Genomic DNA, 17,452 nt, shown 5'->3' with positions numbered 1-17,452 from the left:
GAAGAGGAGGAGAGAGGCCCAACTCGGCGGAAAATCTGTCTCCCTCCAGCAGGTAGCGTTTTTTTCGTTGTTTCGCCCAACAAGCAAGGAGTGTTGTATGTAGGTCGATGAGTGTCGAATTTGGTCCCCCCAAAAATGTATGGCTTATTTGCTACGTGAGGTTTATTTTATCGAATATAATTTTCGTAATGCTTAAGTTGTTACGAGTGTACTGTTGTAAGTAGGACACGTAACATCCCGCAACTTTGAGAAAAACAATTTATATTGGAGTTGTCTCAAGATGGCTATACATATTCATGATGTTTGTAGCATCTCAATTGAATACAGGCGGTTGACGTCAACAACCCTCATCGAATATTCAAAATAAGATTACAATAATGAGAGGTATTTACCAATCCAACGAAAGGATAGGCGGGAGCTAGACAGCCCGGCGTGCCGCTTTGTGGATAACGGCTCCCATTGTTAGGGCGGAGAGACGTATCTTGTCAGTATATCGATAATCTTTGGTCTCCCAAAAGCCAATCAACAACCGGTTTTTGTTGTTGACTGCTAGCAATCAAGCAAGTAAAAAAAAAGTTAATACAGGACTGCAGATTGCAACAAGTTTATGGCATAAAGATGAAAGAGGACAAAGAAAACACTCGTCCGATGGAGAAAATGATGGAGATAAAATGCGAAGATACTGAAAAAACGGAGAAGCCAAAGCCGGAGAAGAAAGAAGCAATGACGAAGGTACGCCAGCTAACAACATCAGCTAGCGAAGCCAACATAGCTAGCTAGCTACTCCTGTATTGCTGGCAAGCTAGCAAGTTGAGCTGGCGTGATTAGCCTTTATAATTGAACTTAGTTAACGTTAGCTAGCTTTTGAATGTTGCATATTGAAGAGTAACGTTAACAGAGATGTCTGTAAATTATACTGAACAAAAATAGAAACGCAACAATTATTGATTTTACTGAGTTACAGTTCATATGAGGAAGTCGGTCAATTGAAATAAATAAATGTGGCCCTAATCTATGGATTGCACATGACTGGGAATACAGATATGCATTTGTTGGTCACATATATACCTTTTAAAAAATGGGCCTCTTGATCTCGCAACGGTATTTTTGTGCATTAAAATTGCCATCGATAAAATGCAATTGTGTTTGTTTTCCGTAGCTTATGCCTACCCATACCGTAACCCCGCCGCCATCATGGGGTACTATGTTCACAACGTTGACATCATCAAACCTCTTGCCAACACGAAGCCATACACATGGTCTGCGGTTGTGAGGCTGGTTGGAAATACTACCAAATTCTCTAAAACAATGTTGGAGGCGGCTTATGGTAGAGAAATGAACATTCAATTCTCTGGCAACAGCTCTGGTGGACATTCCTGCAGTCAACATGCCAATTGCACAATGCAATCTGTGGCATTGTGTTGTAACAAAACTGCACATTTTAGAGTGGCCTTTTATTGTCCCCAGCACAAGGTGCACTTGTGTAATGATCATGCTGTTTAGTCAGTTTCTTGATATGCCACACCTGTCAGGTGGATGGATTATCTTGGCAAATGAGAAATGCTCACTAACCAGGATGTAAACAAACTTGTGCACAAAATTTGAAAGAAATAAGGTTTTTGTGTGTATGGGACATTTCTGGGATCTTTTTATTTCAGCTCATGAAACATGGGACCAACACTTTACATGTTGCGTTTATATTTTTGTTCGGTGTAGTTAACTAGTGAGCCTGTTAAGTTACCGTTAGCTAAGTTAACCAATACTTAGCTAAAAACCGACGCTGCTATTTTAACCATCTGGCTTTGTATGTTTGGATTTTCAATTGCTAAGTTAGCTAACATTTGAGTGTCTTATTTTTCCACAGATCATTATCCGACGTCTGCCTCCTAGCATAACCAAGGAGGAACTGGAGGATCAATTGCAGCCACTTCCAGAAGTGGACTACCTCGAATTTTTCTCCAATGACAGCAGGTGCATATAGCCTGCTGTTGATGAACCATTGTCTGTCAGAATCACATATTTGGTACCCTGGTTACTTACTTAGCATTTCTCCTGTACAGCATGTACCCCCACGTCTTCGCCAGAGCATACATCAACTTCAAGAATCAGGAAGATATTGTCCTTTTCAGAGACCGGTTTGATGGATATGTGTTCATTGATAATAGAGGTGTGATTCATTTCAGTTCATTAAGAGATTGACGTCTAATAAGAACATAACATAAGCCTACATTGCAGCAACTTCTGAGTGAATTATGTATTAATGTTGTCCCTTATTTTGTTTTCAACAGGGCAGGAGTATCCAGCCATTGTTGAATTTGCTCCTTTTCAAAAGATTGCCAAAAAAAGGAGTAAGAAAAAGGATGCCAAAAGTGGAACGATCGATGAAGGTGAAAATGTTACATTAGTCACTTTATTGTAGGTTGCAAATGCACACCATGTACAGTGCATTCGGAAAGTATTCAGACCCCTTTACTTTTTCCACATTTTGTTACGTTACAGCTTTATTCTAAAATGTTTTTTTTTTTTTATCCTCATCAATCTACACGCAATACCCCATAATGACAAAGCGAAAACAGGTTTTTAGAAATGTTAGCACATTTATTAAAATGTTCCATTCGCACAAAAAAACGTATTTTGCTCAAAATTTTGTGCAAAAATTTGTTTACATCCCCGTTAGTGAGCATTTCTCCTTTGCCAAGATAATCCATCCACCTGACAAGTGTGGCATATCAAGAAGCTAACCATGCCAGCCCAGGACCTCCACATCCGGCTTCTTCATATGCGAGATCGTCTGAGACCAGCCACCCGGACAAATGTTGAAACTGTGGGTTTGCACAACCGAAGAATTTCTGCACAAACTGTCAAACCGTCTCAGGGAAGCTCATCTGCGTGCTCGTCATCCTCACCAGGGTCTTTACCTGACTGCAGTTCGGCATCGTAACTTCAGTGGGCAAATGCTCACCTTCAATGGCCACTGGCATGTTTGAGAAGTGTGCTCTTCACAGATGAATCCGTTTCCACTGTACCGGGCAAATGGCAGACAGCGTGTATGGTGTCGTGTGTGCAAGCGTTTTGCTGATGTCAACGTTGTGAACAGAGTGCCATGTGGTGGTGGGGTTATGATATGGGCAGGCATAAAGTACGGACATTTTATCTATGGCCATTTTAATGCACAGAGATACCGTGATGAGATCCTGAGGCCCATTGTCGTGCCATTCATCCGCCGCCATCACCTCATGTTTCAGCATGATAATGCATGGCCCCATGTCGCAAGGATCTGTACACAATTCCCGGAAGCTGAAAATGTCCATTCTTCCATGACCTGCATACTCACCAGATGTCACCAATTGAGCATGTTTGGGATGCTCTGGATCGACGTGTATGACAGCGTGTTCCAGTTTCTGCCAAAATATCCAGCAACTTCGCACAGCCGTTGAAGAGGAGTGGGACAACATTCCACAGGCCACAATCAACAGCCGGATCAACTCTATGCGATGGAGATGTGTCGCGCTGCATGAGGCAAATGATGGTCATACCAGATACTGACTGGTTTTCTGATCCACGCCCCTACCGTTTTTTAAAGGTTTCTGTGACCAACAGATGCATATCTGTATTCCCAGTCATGTGAAATCCATAGATTAGGGCCTAATGAATTTATTTCAATTGACTGATTTCCTTATGAACTGTAACTCAATAAAATCTTTGAAATTGTTGCGTTAATATTTTGGTACAGTGTAGATCCTCTAGCTGAGACACTGTTTGTTCTTTAGATGCTGACTACAAGAAATTCCTGGAGATTTATAATGGTGATGATGAAAAATTTACATCCACTCCTGAGACGCTACTGGAGGAAATCGAGGCTAAAACAAAGGAACTAGTAGGTATGGAAACATGGAGGGAAATATTTTCTGGTTCCATTTGGTTGAAATCCAAGCTAGAAACACGCTAGATGAGTGTTAATGTGAGATCAAGTAGTCTGCCAAATGGGTATTTCAGTAATAGATTATTTTTCTTATTTTCCCCACCTTTAGCTAAGAAAACGACTCCCCTCTTGGACTTCTTGAAGAACAAACAGGTATGTGTAGCCTGTTGGAAATGATGTATTTTAGCTGTGCTTATTCTTGCATGGTATATGATGCTGGACAGACTATTCATGTGGCGTTGTCTGCTGATGGTCAGAGAATCCGTGAGGAAAAGAAAGAGGAGAGGAGGAGACGGGAGTTAGAACGTAAGCGCCAGCGGGACGACGAACGTCGGAAGTGGAGGGAGGAGGACAGGAGGAAGCGCAAAGAAGCCGAGAAGTTCAAGAAAGGAGACAAACCTGCCGAGAAAGATAAAGACCAGGCGAAGGAGGAGCCAAAAATCAAGGTATGGAAAGGAGGAGAAATCCTGTCTAACTACTCAACTGCGTGATGATACAGGTAATCCCGAAGTGATTGTAGCAGAATAACAGACTGCTCTTTTCATGTTGGTAATGCGTTTGTCTCTGTTCAGCTCCTGAGAAAACCAGACCGGGGAGATGACGTGGATGTGGAAAAACCTAAAGAGAAGTCAAAGAAACCTGAGAAGGACAAGATGAAAGATGACAGAGCTCCAGGGGGTCCTGATATGAAGAAGCGCCAAAACCACGAAACCAGGGAGGATAGGGGATCACGGAAGTAAGTTGTCACCGCCATTTTTCTCATGGATGTTACAGGTCTTTAACTTAAAGGCTTCTATTGCATTCATATTTTTTTTTTATTTTTTTTGTCATTTAGCAGACGCTCTTATCCAGAGCGACTTACAGGAGCAATTAGGGTTAAGTGCCTTGCTCAAGGGCACATCGACAGATTTTTCACCTAGTCGGCTCGGGGATTAGAACCAGCGACCTTTCGGTTACTGGCACTACGCTCTTAACCACTAAGCTACCTGCCGCCCATGTTGTTAGGTTCTGAACAAACTGAGTAAAAACTCAAATGGACAACTAGAAAAAGCTCAAACCAAGTTTATTCACCCACTGGGTCATACAGCTGCAAAGACCAGGCATGATTACACAAGCACATATATTTATAACCTTTAATAGGTGTGGTCAACTCCTTACACATCTAGACAACCAATACATCTATGTTGCTAGGCAGGAATTTAATTGGTTCCTCTCACTGGTGTAGTCACAGCCCTGCCTGTTAGTAAAACCTTTGTGGGTGTGGAAAGTATGTGTGAGATGGTTCTACAACAGGAGTGACATTGTGGTGGGCCTCTCTGGCCCCCCTCCCAGAGGTTTCTTCTCACTTTATCTGTTGATTTGACCTTGAGACGCATTCCTCACTCCTTCCTAGTTCCGCAGCCGGCCTGCCTTATCAGAGACAAACAATTGCCTTTCATCTCTCTCCTCAGAAACTTGGAACAGAATATGAAACTTCTGCTCTCAGTAACTTCCCATATTTCTAGTCCCATCAACCCTTCATTGACCCCAACATATACAGTACCAGTCAAAGTTTGGACACATCTACTCATTCAAGGGTTTTTCTTTATTTTTACTATTTTCCACATTGTAGAATTATAGTGAAGACATCAAAACTATGAAATAACACATATGGAATCATGTAGTAACCAAAAAAGTGTTAAACAAATAAAAAAATATTTTAGATTCTTCAAAGTAGTGACCATTTGCCTTGATGACCGCTTTGCACACTCTTGGCATTCTCTCAACCAGCTTCATGAGGATTGCTTTTCCAACAGTCTTGAAGGAGTTCTCACATACAGTGGAGAAAAAGTATTTAGTCAGCCACCAATTGTGCAAGTTCTCCCACTTAAAAAGATGAGAGAGGCCTGTAATTTTCATCATAGGTACACGTCAACTATGACAGACAAATTGAGAATTTTTTTTCTCCAGATTATGGTGGAAAATTATGGTGGAAAATAAGTATTTGGTCACCTACAAACAAGCACGATTTCTGGCTCTCACAGACCTGTAACTTCTTCTTCAAGAGGCTCCTCTGTCCTCCACTCGTTACCTGTATTAATGGCACCTGTTTGAACTTGTTATCAGTATAAAAGACACCTGTCCACAACCTCAAACAGTCACACTCCAAACTCCACTATGGCCAAGACCAAAGAGCTGTCAAAGGACACCAGAAACAAAATTGTAGACCTGCACCAGGCTGGGAAGACTGAATCTGCAATAGGTAAGCAGCTTGGTTTGAAGAAATCAACTGTGGGAGCAATTATTAGGAAATGGAAGACATACAAGACCACTGATAATCTCCCTCGATCTGGGGCTCCACGCAAGATCTCACCCCGTGGGGTCAAAATGATCACAAGAACGGTGAGCAAAAATCTCAGAACCACACGGGGGACCTAGTGAATGACCTGCAGAGAGCTGGGACCAAAGTAACAAAGCCTACCATCAGTAACACACTACGCCGCCAGGGACTCAAATCCTGCAGTGCCAGACGTGTCCCCCTGCTTAAGCCAGTACATGTCCAGGCCCGTCTGAAGTTTGCTAGAGTGCATTTGGATGATCCAGAAGAGAATTGGGAGAATGTCATATGGTCAGATGAAACCAAAATATAACTTTTTGGTATAAACTGAACTCGTCGTGTTTGGAGGACAAAGAATGCTGAGTTGCATCCAAAGAACACCATACCTACTGTGAAGCATGGGGGTGGAAACATCATGCTTTGGAGCTGTTTTTCTGCAAAGGGACCAGGATGACTGATCCGTGTAAAGGAAAGAATGAATGGGGCCATGTATCGTGAGATTTTGAGTGAAAACCTCCTTCCATCAGCAAGGGCATTGAAGATGAAATGTGGCTGGGTCTTTCAGCATGACAATGATCCCAAACACACCGCCTGGGCAACGAAGGAGTGGCTTCGTAAGAAGCATTTCAAGGTCCTGGAGTGGCCTAGCCAGTCTCCAGATCTCAACCCCATAGAAAATCTTTGGAGGGAGTTGAAAGTCCGTGTTGCCCAGCGACAGCCCCAAAACATCACTGCTCTAGAGGAGATCTTTATGGAGGAATGGGCCAAAATACCAGCAACAGTGTGTGAAAACTTGAGACTTACAGAAAACGTTTGACCTGTGTCATTGCCAACAAAGGGTATATAACAAAGTATTGAGAAACTTTTGTTATTGACCAAATACTTATTTTCCACCATAATTTGCAAATAAATTCATTAAAAATCCTACAATGTGATTTTCTGGATTTTTTTTCTCATTTTGTCTGTCATAGTTGACGTGTACCTATGATGAAAATTACAGGCCTCTCTCATCTTTTTAAGTGGGAGAACTTGCACAATTGGTGGCTGACTAAACTTTTTTTCCCCACTGTATGCTGAGCACTTTTCCTTCACTCTGCGGTCCAACTCATCCCAAACCATCTCAATTGGGTTGAGGTTGGGTGATTGTGGAGGCCAGGTCATCTGATGCAGCACTCCATCACTCTCCTTGGTTAAATAGCCCTTACAAAGCCTGGAGGTGTGTTTTGGGTCATTGTCCTGTTGAAAAACAAATGATAGTCCCACTAAGCGCAAACCAAATGGGGTGGCGTATTGCTGCAGAATGCTGTTGTAGCCATGCTGGTTAAGTGTACCTTCAATTCTAAATAAATCACTGACAGTGTCACCAGCAAAGTGATCATCCGTTCACCTGCTCTGCGTCTCACAGACACAGCAGTTGGAACCAAAAATCTCAAATTTGGACTTATCAGACCAAAGGACTTATTTCCACCGGTCTAATGTCCATTGCTCGTGTTTTTTGGCCCAAGCAAGTCTCTTCTTCTTATTGGTGTCCTTTAGTAGTGGTTTCTTTGCAGCAATTTGACCAAGAAGGCCTGATTCACACAGTATCCTCTGAACAATTGATGTTGAGATGTGTCTGTTACTTGAACTCTGTGAATCATTTATTTGGGTTGCAATTTCTGAGGGTGGTAACTCTAATGAACTTATCCTCTGCAGCAGAGGAAACTCTGGGTCTTCCTTTCCTGTGGCAGTCCTCATGAGAGCCAGTTTCATCATAGTGCTTGATGGTTTTTGCTACTGCACTTGAAGAAACTTAGAAAGTTCTTGACATTTTCCAGATTGACTGACCTTCAAGTCTTAAAGTAACTATTGTTTCTATTTGCTTATTTGAGCTGTTCTTGCCATAATATGGACTTGGTATTTTACCAAATAGGGCTATCTTCTGTATACCACCCCTACCTTGTCACAACACAACTGATTGGCTCAGATGCAGTAAGAAGGAAATAAATTCCACAAATTAACTTTTAACAAGGCACACCTGTTTTGAAATGCATTACAGGTGACTACCTCATGAAGCTGGTTGAGAGAATGCCAAGAGTGTGCAAAGCTGTCATCAAAGCAAAGGGTGGCTACTTTGAAGAATCTCAAATATAAAATATATTTTGATTTAACACTTTTTTGGTTACTACAAGATTCCATATGTGTTATTTCATAGTTTTGATGTCTTCACTATTATTCTACACTGTAGAAAATAGTAAAAATAAAGAAAAACCCTTGAATGAGTAGGTGTGTCCAAACTGGACTGGTACTCTACATTCCTTATACATGGAAAGCAATTAATGTGTTCATGTATGGTAACATGAATGAGTACATGTCAAACTAGAGTCTAACAATGTTAATGCGTTTGTCTTTCACAGAGCTGATGAAGACGGACACAAAGACTTCAGAGAGCGAGACGTAGAAAGAAACAGGGACCGTGAACGAGACCGGGAACGGCGGCAGAAAGAGAAGGAGCGCATCAGACGACAGGACGAGGATCGACGAAGGAGAAGGGAACGGCATGACGGAGAGAACTCGTACAGAAAGCCAGATGAGGAAGGGAAAATGGAGAAAGGAGATCGTGTCTGGGAAAGGAGAAAGGGCGAGAATGCAGGGGACTCTGTAAGCCATACCGATAAGCCTAAAAAGTCTGAAGAAACCCTGAGGGATGAGAAAGCTAAAAGAGATCGTTTACGAAACAAGGTAGTAACTTCAGTCTTTCTTGGTATGTAGTTAAATATTCATTTTTCCGGATCAATCAATCATTTCTGTCCTGATGTTCTGACTTGGGGTAATTGGGATACTCTTTATTATATTTGTACTATTTTCTCCTGATTACCTACAGTTGAAGTCAGAAGTTTACATACACCTTAGCCAAATACATTTAAACTCAGTTTTTCAGAATTCCTGACATTTAATCCTAGTAAAAATGTCCTGTTTTAGGTCAGTTATTTTAAGAATGTGAAATGTCAGAATGATAGTAGAGTGATTTATTTCAGCTTTTATTTCTTTCATCACATTCCCAGTGGGTCAGAGGTTTACATACACTCAATTAGTATTTGGTAGCATTGCCTTTAAATTGTTTAACTTGGGTCAAACGTTTCGGGTAGCCTTCCACAAGCTTCCCACAATAAGTTGGGTGAATTTTGGCCCATTCCTCCTGACAGAGCTAGTGTAACTGAGTCAGGTTTGTAGGCCTCCTTGCTCGCACATGCTTTTTCAGTTCTGCCCACACATTTTCTATAGGATTGAGGTCAGGGCTTTGTGATGGCCACTCCAATACCTTGAATTTGTTGTCCTTAAGCCATTTTGCCACAACTTTGGAAGTATGCTTGGGGTCATTGTCCATTTGGAAGACCCATTTGCGACCAAGCTTTAACTTCCTGACTGATGTCTTGAGATGTTGCTTCAATATATCCACATAATTTTCCTTCCTCATGATGCCATCTATTTTGTGAAGTGCACCAGTCCCTCCTGCAGCAAAGCACCCCCACAGCATGATGCTGCCACCCCTGTGCTTCACGGTTGGGATGGTGTTCTTCGGCTTGCAAGCCTACCCCTTTTTTCTTCAAACATAACGATTTCTCCAAAAAGTACTATCTTTGACCCCATGTGCAGTTGCAAACCGTAGTCTGGCTTTTTTATGGCGGTTTTGGAGCAATGGCTTCTTCCTTGCTGAGCGGCCTTTCCACTCGTTTTACTGTGGATATAGATACTTTTGTACCTGTTTCCTCCAGCATCTTCACAAGGTCCTTTTGTTGTTGTTCTGGGATTGATTTGCACTTTTCGCACCAAGGTACGTTCATCTCTAGGAGACAGAACGCGTCTCCTTCCTGAGCGGTATGACGGCTGCGTGGTCCCATGGTGTTTATACTTGCGTACTATTGTTTGTACAGATTAATGTGGTACCTTCAGGCGTTTGGAAATTGCTCCCAATGATGAACCAGACTTGTGGAGGTCTACCATTTTTTTTCTGAGGTCTTGGCTGATTTCTTTTGATTTGGCCCATGGCCCATGCAAAGAGGCACTGAGTTTGAAGGTAGGCCTTGAAATACATCCACAGGTACACCACCAATTGATTCAAATGATGTCAATTAGCCTATCAGAAGCTTCTAAAGCCATGACATCATTTTCTGGAATTTTCCAAGCTGTTTAAAGGCAAAGTCAACTTAGTGTATGTAAACTTCTGACCCACTGGAATTTTGATACAGTGAAATAATCTGTCTGTGAACAATTGTTGGAAAAGTTACTTGTGTCATGCACAAAGTATATGTCCTAACCGACTTGCCAAATCTATAGTTTGTTAACAAGAAATTTGTGGAGTGGTTGAAAAACGAGTTTTAATGACTCCAACCTAAGTGTATGTAAACTTCCGGCTTCAACTGTATGTTGATCTGATCACATTCCTGAATACTTTTGTAAAATTTGTTTGCCTCTTAACCAGTCATTTTGTTCCCTTGTGCATCAGGATCGGCCTGCCATTCAGCTTTACCAGCCAGGTGCCAGGAACCGAGGAGCTCGAGGAGGTGGTGGAGGAGAATCTCATGCTGGAGAGAGAAAGTCAGAGGGCGAGACCAAGAGATCCCAAGAGAAGGGAGATGAATGATAAAAAATGACCACAAATAAAGAATGATAAAACAAGTGAGGAGAGGGAGAGAGATTTGCTCTGAGCAAAACAAACTGGTGCCAGAGAGGTGCCTGTAGTGATAATGCTGCAGCCACATCCTGTCCTCCCACTCCCAACCAGAGGCAGGGATGTGACCATGGTGCCCCCCTCAGTGCCTGAATGTGCCCGTCTTTTAGTTTTGTTTCTGAAGAAAATCAAGGGAAAGTTAGCACTTTCTTTTAATGTTTGCGAGAGTTCGGCTATAGGGCACAACGAGACAAAGCCAAAGCTTTCTAGGACCACATGAATTTTAAGTGACCTTACTACTTTATTGGTACACAGTCTGTGCTACACAGTTGCAAAGCATGGTTCATATATTGAATAGGCTTTCACTCTCATTGGTTGTGTATTCTCTTTTTATCACATATAATACAACATTCTCTACTTTTGGAACAGTGTAGGAGTCTACTGATTTAAAGATATCCTGTTGCATCTATAAAAATCTATTTTGTTAACTTTTAGGCATATTTTAGGTTTATACTCTGTACATTTAAAGAGCGACTGCCTTTAAAAAGTAACGAATCCCTTTGAAAATGGCCTATGTGGCATCGATATGAGTCAATAACAGTTATTCTAGTGTCAAACTGGACAAAGTGTAAATAGGATACATTTGGTCATAAAGTCAACCTCGTCTATAACGGAGTTTGGAACATCCGTGCTAAATGAAGGTTGGGTTTTGATTTGAGGAAGACAATTTGCCCAATGACATGGGGTGAACAGCTGCAGTGATTGCGCTCTATCCAATAGCATAGACAGTGCGACAGACCTGGCCAAACACCTTAGATGTAAAATCGCTCAACTAAAACGTCCACGGCAAAAACGTCCAAAAAAATAATTACAGATTTCAAGAGTTCTCTAAGATTCATTCTGGGGATTTTGAGGAAGTGAAATAGGCATCCGCGTCTACGGTGTCATGGGGGACAAACAACCAAACACGTATACAAGACTGAACTCTAGTTGTTCAAATGCGCAACAGAAATACTCTGTACAGGTAAACAAATAAAAATAATACAATATTAAGTTATGTTATTTCACCGATTCGGGAGAATGAAATAGCCATTTCATTGTACATATTAAACTGTGAGCTATGCCTTGATTTGAGACTACATGGAACCCCCAGCGGGTAACTATTAACCTGTGGCCTTCCCCGTCATACATATATACATCTTCATACATAAACAATGCTACTGTATGGTACAATTTTAATTGGAATAAACATACTTTTCTTTTCTGTTTCTTTCATAATTGATGTAGCCTTGCTAAACACTGAGGAGTTACAAATGACCGCAATAAATAATGTTTTGTTCTAAATTGTGTATGGGATTTATTCATTATTCCAGATTGGTCTGTACTGTAAATAGTTTCAAGAGAGATAAACCATAACTCGTACTTTTTACAAGTGGTACACAAACATGTTGATGCAATGCGGAAGGGATCCACTTGATGGCGCTGTGGGCGCGTAGCGCAAGAATTTGCTCCACTGATTGGTTCGGATTGCATACATCACCACCGCTTCCCCTCCTTCTTTCTCTTCGGCCTCCGCCATTGTGGTGTAAGGACTGTGAACGAAATGGTAAGTTGAAATCTTATAACATCCTTGTCAAATTAAGTGAAATTCATACTTGTTCATGTCATTCGCATAGTGTTTTTCATGGCCACACCGAAAGCCTTTAAATTGTCTCCGATAGCAGTATTCAGTCCCTAAAAAAGTACTTTTTAGGATCGTGTGAACCAAGCCGGTTTCTACTGAAGAATTTACTTAAGTTATGTAAGCAGACCTGCCAGTTAAGTAACACTAACTTCTTCATAAATGTAATGTAAAATTGTCTGACTTTTCTGCTTACAATCATCTACAGTTAACAGACGAGCAAAGCGCTAGTTAGCAGGCTTAACTAGCTAGCGAAAACACGTCAGTGACGCATTGCACTTGATCAAATAAATGCATGTTTAGCTAGTTAAAATGGGCCCCATCTCTTTATTTCAGTCGTCCCACAAGACTTTCAGGATCAAACGCTTTCTCGCCAAGAAGCAGAAACAGAACAGGCCCATCCCACAGTGGATCAGAATGAAGACAGGCAACAAGATCAGGTATGCGTGTATCTGCCTAGCCTCCCCCTGTACAGTGCATAATGGTGAAACTGGTGCTGAATGCATACTATGACAATTTTAAAGCAGGTCTGCAATTACAGTGCTTCCATTCAGTGGGAGTGGTGTCATTAATCCTGCTGAGAGTAACCACCTGCTTTGGAGTTTACACCTGGTCACATCACCTGTGACAGGGAATTTCTTTAGTAGTGACAGTGCAATGGAGACCACAGTATCATAGCTGTCTACTGAAGTAATGTGGTTCTTGTTTATCCGTTAGTAAGTTTGAATGTCTTTCAACCATATTGGAGCTGACATCCCCATTTGTGGCTGTAATCTATTGGCTGTACCTCTACCACATTTCCTTGCTTTTGAGCATATGGAATAAAGTCCATGGCATTGGGATATACTTATGCTGCACCTTCAGAAACTACAGATTTCCAGTAAAATACAGTTTAAGTATTTTCCAGTCTTGTGAAATGACTCCTTGGATTTCTGCTAAGTTATTGTATAGATACAAGTTGGTGTTAACAGCTAGACAAGCCTAAGTACAGACTTTCTTAATACTAAGGCCCTTGAACTAATGCCACCATGGAGACTGATTGTGGTAGTTCCATTATCAGTACAAGTCATTCCTGGTTTCACTGTTCCAGGTACAATTCCAAGAGGAGACACTGGAGGAGGACAAAGCTGGGCTTGTAAATGCACAGGTCTTCAGATCTCCAGCGTCCACAGCATCTTCCACCTGCCAAGAGCACCACCTGCTCGGTCCTGATCTGGAGAGGAAGCCATACTATCTGGAACAGCAGTCTTTTTGTACAGATGCTCGTGTTTGACAATAAAAGATTTGTGATAAATGAGGTTTGGTTGTGCCATGTGTATTTTCTAAACTCAATAAATCAGCGTTTCCCAAACTCTGTCATACAGACTCCAAGGGGTGCACATTGTTTTTTGCCCTAGCACTACAACGCTGATTCAAAGCTTCATGATTAGTTGTCTACCTGAATCGGCTGTGTAGTGTTCGGGCAAAAACCAAAATGTGCACCACTTGAGGTCCCCAGGACCGAGTTTGGGGGAAACCCTGCAATCCTTTACTCTGGAACTGTAGAAAGCTTCTAGTGCAAGTGTCGCTTACACAATATTTGCCTGCGACACATCATTGGTGTTTCCTACTTTGCAAGGGTGGACAATGGTGCAAAGCTCTACATTTGATAACTGAAAGGCATCGCACTCTAGGGTCACAGGGCATATGACAAGTTTACTAAATTACTAGCTAGTGACCCTATCAGTGAGGACTCACTTCAGAATTGTTTCCCTTGCTTAAACAAATTAAGCTTGAAAAATATGGAATGGTCAGATTATTCTACTCTTAACCACCAGAGGGAGCATCGTGCCCTTTCTGCTGGCGCAATGCTTTTTGTCCACTACAAATGCATTACACTTAAGTGAGGCTAATGCATTGATCAGTGACTCAGACTTCCCAGAAACATTTGGAAGTCCAATCTAGTTTAATGCGGAATGGGTTTACAAGGGTGCAAGTCAAAACGTTATTAGGATGTTCAATCCAAAGGAACCAAAGTGTGTAATTGAGTAGTGTTCGGCTTTATATAATCCTGCCACGACCATAACATATTTACATTTTTTGTAATTTAGCAGACGCTCTTATCCAGAGCGACTTAGTGAGTGCAGACATTTTCATACTGAAAATAACACCCTAAGCACAATTGTTACTTTACAAGTTCACTTTTAGAATGATTATTCTCAAATATAGCCTAACATGTCTCTAGTTCTGTAGCACTTGCTATATCTATTCTTACACAACCTGCAGGAAGTGTCAAAATTAGTGTTGATCAGCATAACTCTTTTTTGTGTAAAAACCAAGAGCACACGCGTGCATGCCTTCAACTAGAACAGTGTATTTATTTAATGAGAATTTAATACAGTAAATTCTGAAGATTAAAGTAAAACAGGACTTGATTGTTTTGTGCAGAAAACTGTTCCACCACAGCCAATAATCAGTTTTTTTCGCCAAGCCTAGGCCTACTGTGCGTAAAAGTCTTTACAAACGATGCTCAATGAGTCGATAATGCTTGATTTCGCGTGAAAAAATGTGTGGCTGTCTGACCTTTAACTTTTGTTCACAAAAGACACGAATGGAGCCAAAAACTTTTTGAATGACCCGCGCCAGCTGCAATTCCTTCGAGTCCGATCAAAGTAGACTGGATCGTCTCTCTCCTCATCACTTAATTCTGACTTGGGCACTAGTGTGGCACTGTTGTTAGTGTTCTGCTGACCCACACTACGGTGCTCATCATCCCAAGTGCCAAGAAGCTCCTTCATCTCATCAGGGGCGTTGCCCTTCAGATAATGCCACGGTTTCCTTCCATTGTAATCCATGGCATCGATATTGGCACTGAACGCACCGATTAGAATTTTTATTACCATGTATCGACTGTGCATAGCTGCTACGTGGAGTGGGGTGAGCCCCCCACTGCCCTTCAAATTCACGTTGACTGGAATCCCCTCCTTTTCAGCGTGCCTTAACAATTGTATTAGTGTCTCACCCTGGCCACTTTTGGCTAACCAGTGTAGCACTGTAAACCCACTGACAAAATCTTTCCTGGTTAGTAGACTAGAATCTTCAGAAAGAAAGTCCATGATGGTTTCATAGTTTCCATCTACAACAGACAACATCCATGCGTGTTCCATGGGGCACAGAGCCCAACCTCCCCCCCCCTCCTCCTCCTCCTCACCAACCTCCCTTGAAGACGCACCGGAACCTTTTGAAGACAGAACACTAGCAAATCCACCTGAGGAGTTGTTCAATAATAAGTCCTTCAGGTATCTTTTACGCATGGCGGGTGTGAGCGAGCCTCTCTCGGGTGAGCTACTGCTGGTCTCCCACACCTCTGGCTGTCTCTGCAGCCTTGATCTGCGTGCCGAAGCATAAGTAGTGGCACTGGCAGGGAATGCCCGAACACCAGCTCTAGACAAGCGGTCCAAGACGTTAGCCTGTCCAGATTGCTTGATATGGGAGTCTTGTCCATTATTAGTTGGTTCAAATCCAGACTCCAATGCGCCTCCGTCTTGCAGTGGTTGGAAATGTGTCACAGAGTTATCTGTCGGCTCTCTAATGCTGGTGCGGTTATACATGTTGCCGGACTTTCTCGTTTTTCTCGTTTCCTCAATTTAGATAAGTATTTTGGATAGCATTACAAACAAGGAAATGCTTGTCTCCATTGCGCATTGGTCCTTCAATACTTGAGTCTCTGAAAAAACACAAATCGTTTTATTAGCCTATAGGCCACACATTTTGTAGCACAGGCTCGTCATATACATTTTGTAAAATACATGTTATAGGCTAAAACGTTTAATTCTATTCGGTTTTTGGAAAGAAAAAAAAGGAAGTGTAGACGAACTTCTCCCCAATAAAGTTATAGCCTATAGGCCTACATTTTTGTGCAACTTAAACATTTATTAAAAGAACCCTTCATCCCCCGAATATTGCTCGTTTGAAAACCAAATAAGATCACTCTCCTTTACTGTTTTCAGTAGCCCAATTACACAGGCTTGTAGACATTGGCTACATCGCTATTAGCACAGACAGTTTAGTGACATCTCTTGTAGACACACAAGTAAACAATGTGAACAATTATTTTTAAAAGGCTGCTTTTTTATATTGGATAGGTCATAACAGTTCCGCTCACCTGTAGTCAGTCTACCTGGTGTGCCAAGAGGCGCTTACCTATATCCTCGTAGCGCGCGTCATTTTAACTTTCTCTTTAACCAAAGTTATACAAGCTTAAACCTATTTTGTCAACAGCAACCACCCATCTACATTGATAGGCTCTCTGTAACTAACTATCTTGAAGTTGAAGTTCACCCTCCCAAAAAAATGTAAGCTAATTTTCACTTCCTATTCCCTCCTGTGCTCTTTCCCCCTAGCTCCAACACTGACAAAGTTCAATTCTAATTCCTATGACTAAACCAACAGCGCTACAACCTCAAGCACACGTGACCACTAGTGGACTTCTCAAAGGGAGGGAAGTAAAACTTAGAAAAAAATCATTTTACAGCCAGTCACCATGCTGACTCACTCCCAATTCATCACTTATTAATACACAGAGATAAGGAGTTACCATTAGGTGTGGACTATACCACGTGGCCTACATGCAAGTAGAGAGTACATGCAATTACATCTAGCTTGTATTTTCATGCTCAATCTCTGGAATCAAGTCACCTGGCCCCAGATCTGTTTCTGCAGTCATGCCAACTCCCATGGCCATTGGGGCATCACAATTACCATAGGAATTGACAAAACAGCAGCACAGACAGGTCTTGGACCAGGCAAGGAATCACTGACAGCACTGCTCACATATCCTAAAGGATTAGCCTTGAATAGGAATACACAATACTGACTTGAGACTACCAAGGGATAATTTCA

At 41.8% G+C, this 17,452-nt stretch overlaps 3 protein-coding genes across 4 annotated transcripts; 2 read left to right on the top strand and 1 right to left on the bottom strand.

Moving 5' to 3' along the window:
* The first annotated feature begins 89 nt into the window (after positions 1-89).
* Positions 90-12,234, top strand: upf3b (UPF3B regulator of nonsense mediated mRNA decay). The gene is made up of 10 exons (XM_041849149.2): positions 90-732; positions 1,865-1,971; positions 2,061-2,167; positions 2,289-2,387; positions 3,771-3,881; positions 4,032-4,075; positions 4,180-4,368; positions 4,495-4,658; positions 8,636-8,960; positions 10,726-12,234. Exons 1-10 carry the CDS (start codon positions 619-621, stop codon positions 10,861-10,863), a joined length of 1,398 nt encoding a protein of 465 aa, XP_041705083.1. The 5' UTR covers positions 90-618; the 3' UTR covers positions 10,864-12,234.
* Positions 12,235-12,373: 139 nt separating this feature from the next.
* rpl39 (ribosomal protein L39) lies at positions 12,374-13,869 on the top strand. Its single transcript, XM_041856980.2, has 3 exons — positions 12,374-12,496; positions 12,908-13,011; positions 13,662-13,869. The coding sequence occupies exons 1-3, from the start codon at positions 12,494-12,496 to the stop codon at positions 13,708-13,710; spliced, it is 156 nt and encodes a 51-aa protein (XP_041712914.1). The 5' UTR covers positions 12,374-12,493; the 3' UTR covers positions 13,711-13,869.
* A 1,035-nt stretch (positions 13,870-14,904) lies between these two features.
* On the bottom strand, positions 14,905-17,433 carry sowahd (sosondowah ankyrin repeat domain family d). Of its 2 annotated transcripts, none has more exons than XM_041849096.2 (2): positions 16,716-17,433; positions 14,905-16,277 (listed from the first exon to the last, which is right to left on the bottom strand). In XM_041849096.2, the coding sequence occupies exon 2, from the start codon at positions 16,159-16,161 to the stop codon at positions 15,136-15,138; it is 1,026 nt and encodes a 341-aa protein (XP_041705030.1). In that variant the 5' UTR covers positions 16,162-16,277; positions 16,716-17,433; the 3' UTR covers positions 14,905-15,135. The 2 variants fall into 2 exon arrangements, with proteins under 2 accessions (XP_041705030.1, XP_041705039.1); XM_041849105.2 differs by having other exon boundaries at positions 16,754-17,433.
* Between the last annotated feature and the right edge of the window lie 19 nt (positions 17,434-17,452).

Source organism: Coregonus clupeaformis, chromosome 3, assembly GCF_020615455.1.
Source record: "Coregonus clupeaformis isolate EN_2021a chromosome 3, ASM2061545v1, whole genome shotgun sequence".
Taxonomy (NCBI): Eukaryota; Metazoa; Chordata; class Actinopteri; order Salmoniformes; family Salmonidae; genus Coregonus; species Coregonus clupeaformis.
The sequence above is the reverse complement of the archived record's forward strand: the minus strand, read 5'-3'. Positions and strand labels throughout refer to the sequence as shown.

Excerpts from the sequence above, each read along its gene's own strand:
- upf3b (XM_041849149.2), top strand. The coding sequence starts at position 619 with ATGAAAGAGGACAAAGAAAACACTCGTCCGATGGAGAAAATGATGGAG. Across the intron at positions 4,076-4,179 it reads ACTTCTTGAAGAACAAACAG|AGAATCCGTGAGGAAAAGAA; the intron begins GTATGTGTAGCC and ends GCTGATGGTCAG. Across the intron at positions 8,961-10,725 it reads GAGATCGTTTACGAAACAAG|GATCGGCCTGCCATTCAGCT; the intron begins GTAGTAACTTCA and ends CTTGTGCATCAG.
- rpl39 (XM_041856980.2), top strand. Across the intron at positions 13,012-13,661 it reads AAGACAGGCAACAAGATCAG|GTACAATTCCAAGAGGAGAC; the intron begins GTATGCGTGTAT and ends TCACTGTTCCAG.
- sowahd (XM_041849096.2), bottom strand. The coding sequence starts at position 16,161 with ATGTATAACCGCACCAGCATTAGAGAGCCGACAGATAACTCTGTGACA.